This window comes from Pteropus alecto, unplaced genomic scaffold, assembly GCF_000325575.1.
Source record: "Pteropus alecto unplaced genomic scaffold, ASM32557v1 scaffold239, whole genome shotgun sequence".
NCBI lineage: Eukaryota > Metazoa > Chordata > Mammalia > Chiroptera > Pteropodidae > Pteropus > Pteropus alecto.
Window position 1 is genome coordinate 6,447,229 of NW_006494613.1, and position 3,737 is coordinate 6,450,965.

Here is a 3,737-nt window from a genome sequence, read left to right on the forward strand (position 1 = left end):
AAAAAAAAAAAAAAACCTTTGTCTTCCTATCAAAGAACATGAGATTTCCATATCTTATTAAGTACCTCTCTTCTCAAAAGCTATGAGGAACAGAGGGACAATAGTAAATGGTGCTCAGGAGAATTTTATTTAGTTCTTCTCTTGGTCATGCAGAATAATCAGTGTCAGGGAAAGACGTTAATCATTTTTCCTGGTTTCATAATGACACCCCAAGAAGTATAAAATGACAATAAGGATGACAGAATGAATCATAAGTAACTAGGGTAATATAATCAAATAAAGCCTGAAATAATATCTATTATATCTAATATCTAAATTTCCCTCTAATTTTCCCTTCAATAAAATATTTGAGAATAAAGTAACTGATACATAAAGAGAGAAATATTTATAGCCTGCAGTTAAAATATTAAAACAACAGGAAGAACTAAAATCATAATTTAAATTAAAACATTTTTAAAATTTAAAAAAATTAGTCAAGTTACAATGGTAAAAATATCATTATGCTATTCATGTAGTACATAGTGGCACTGACATTACCAGGTCACTTTGAAGATTGGTTTCCAACTGGATATTTTAGAAATGATAAATTCATATGGCTGCTATTAAAGATGTAACTATGAATAGAATCTTAAGAAAATTTTGCAACTTCTCTATAATATTGAATTCAACTATTTGGCATTTCAATAATAATCAGGGAGCAGGGATATGTGATCCATCAGGCATTTAGGAGTTCTGATTTCTAATTTCTAGGTATTAAATTTTGTTTAATGATAATAAATATTATTAAAGGCAATATGGACTTGGCAATTTCCTTTTTCTTCCCCAGTCTTTCTAAATGAGTGTTAGTCAATAGAATTTTCTCAGATAATGGACAAGTTCTAATCGGAATTGTCCCATACAGTAGCTACTAGCCACATGTGGCTACTGGGCATTTGAAATATCACTAGTAAGAATGAGGAACTGAATTTACAATTGTATTTTATTTAACTTAAATTTAAATGGCCTCTGGCTATCATATTGGACAATACAACTCTACATATCAATTTACATAAATATTGTCACTTTTATTCTGTCCTCTAGGGCTCACCATAGTCTTTCTTTTATTTATAATTATGCGAGCATCTATCTGTCTGGACAACTAGGATATAGACTTCTGGAGAGCACGAACTTAGTCATATCCATATTTGTATCCATGTCCATGTCCATGTCCTTATCCATATCCATATCCAGTAGAAACACAGTACTTCTTTTAGGGTTCAACATACAGATTGCACTGTGACTTATTCTTTACAGTATATAACATCTTTGTGTAAATGCTATCTTCTATTTCCCTGTTCCTTAATTCTATGGGTTATTTTACTTCTATAGTCACATTTTTGATTCTTTACCATTCTTTTAATATTTCCCAATGTTGTAAATGTTGAGGGTTTTTGTTATAAAAAATAATTTGTAATTTTCTGTTTATTCTTTCAAACATTGCACACTATACACTATACATATTTTACTGTCATATTTTATCAATTATAGTTATACATATTTCTGAGACAAAACATACAATACAAAAATGTATACATGAACATCTGTAAAAAATATATATTTCTTATATCCTCAGAATTTATCTCTATACTATAAAAATCTGATTTTGAGTTTCAGTTAAATTTATTTAAAGTTTTTTATTAGTGTTATACAATTGTTATTATTATTACTAGTGTCAAAATAATTTTGTTCACTACTTATAGATTTATTAACATTTTATTCTCTCAATCTTGAAAATAATTAAACAGTTACAATTAAAAATTGTAGCTAAATTCTTATAAAGATGAATATTTTTATATAATTTCATTTTTCCTTATTTGCTATCTATTCTAGAGTTTATATTCTCCATTTGCCCATCACGTACTGAGAAACTTTTATTGTAGGAGGCTGAGGTGTGGAAATATAGGAATGGAGAAAATAATTGAATCAGGCTAGATTGCTAAACAATAGTCAACATTTCAAGTAAATATTGATCAAATTTTTCTTTCCCATGTAGGGAGAGGGGTAGAAATTTGATCTTATGGCTGCTAGTTCCTTATAATGCATATACGTATCAAGATGTCTCTGTGTTTCTAACCTGGGCGACTGTAGGTGGTCAGGTTGCTATCGCTGTTCCCACTGCCTGCTGTACAGCAATTGATGGAACAGTCATTGTGATTGTTGCCAGTATTAGGCCACGTGTCTGCCAGCCACGGCTGTGCAGCAGGTTCACTGATGTTGAGAAGTCCTGGCCTAAAGAAAAAACAATATTAAGCAAATGTTATATAAATAGCAAATATTTCCTATTCAGAATTCCAAAGAATTCTTTGTTTAATTATTCTTACAAATAATTTGGTCAACTATACTGAATGACATTATTATTCCTTTTATTTTATGGAACAGGCAACTGTAATGTAAAGTTGTGGCAGGCGCCTCAGTTTATATATTAGCCATAACTGTATAAACATGGAGTTGTGCTTTGGACTTAAACTATTGTGCCATTTGCAGTGTTCTACTTCAACTTTAGTCACAGTGACTGAAAATTAAACATGAAATCTAAAAATATGGATACATATATATTTTTTAGTGTTTTAGTAGCTTAAAGAATACCATAGTTAAGAGTTTGTATTTCTTCATTTTTGACCCCTTAAAATCCATGACTCTTCTCACAACTTCATTAAGAAATGAAACAAGCTCGTTCACATAGACAATGCGTCTTTCTCGGTAAGCACATTTGCATATTTCTCTTCAAAATGATGTTTCACTAACAGTGAGTTTGGGGTTCTGTGACATTTTGCAGAGAGCCTCATCAATGCTTCAATGCACAGTTCTGTAAGCTTGTCAACATTATCTGATGGAGACAATGTAAAATGCCATAAATCCTTACATAAACAAAGAAAAGCTACTGAATTAAAACTGGTAAAACAAAGATGTCCACTATAAAAAATATTACTGTTCATGTTTTTTTTTTTTTTGGCACAACAAATGTTAATCCTCTTTCACTGTGCGTTGGGAATGCAAAGCACATAAGCAATTATTAATGGGAGCCCTGGACCACCAGAGCTAGAGACGCAGACTGGAGTCCAAGAATGGCATTTCTAATGTCCTTTTCCAACACTAATTCCATTTGATAACTCAGCAAAAGAAGTGATGGTGCATGATGTGCTTGTCAGATACACAACAAACAGACTGGGATTACACAATCTACAGAGATTGTCTTCATGGTTTTGTTTTCTTTGTTACAATGCAATAACCACGTTTCTCAGTTACCTGGGAAACGAGCACCTGACGTTCCACTTTCCATGGTTCCTATTCTGGCACAGATAGTCAACCCAAGAACTGCACTATGCAAATGATGGTTATTTGAGGAATAAGTCATTTAAAATGAAGAATATGGACTTATAATTTATATATCTGGATCCATATGCGTATACATAATAAAAATGAATATTTACTCTTTGTTTACAGTGTGTGAGGCGTTGTTCTGAGGTCTTTACATGTATCAACTTATTTAATCCTCACAAAATTTCTACATGGTAGTTATTACTATTACCTAAATTTTACAGATGAGGGAACAGAGATGCCCGAGAGAGGTTAAGAAACTTGTACATGGCTATCCAAAATGAGTGAGAGGCAGAGTTGATTCAAACTCGAGGAGTCTGGTTCTAGAATCCACTCTAATCTAGACTGATATAAACATACACTGGAGAGAACTGAAATAT

General features: G+C 31.8%; 1 protein-coding gene across 4 annotated transcripts in view; it reads right to left on the bottom strand.

Moving 5' to 3' along the window:
- The window catches only part of ROBO1 (roundabout guidance receptor 1), a 385,827-nt gene that overhangs the window by 38,697 nt on the left and 343,393 nt on the right, over window positions 1–3,737 (bottom strand). For all 4 annotated transcript variants that reach the window (XM_006926234.3, XM_015600202.2, XM_015600203.1 and 1 more), the window contains one exon: window positions 2,114–2,268. In XM_006926234.3, coding sequence (XP_006926296.2) covers window positions 2,114–2,268 — 155 coding nt within the window. The remainder of the gene's footprint in view (window positions 1–2,113; window positions 2,269–3,737) is intronic.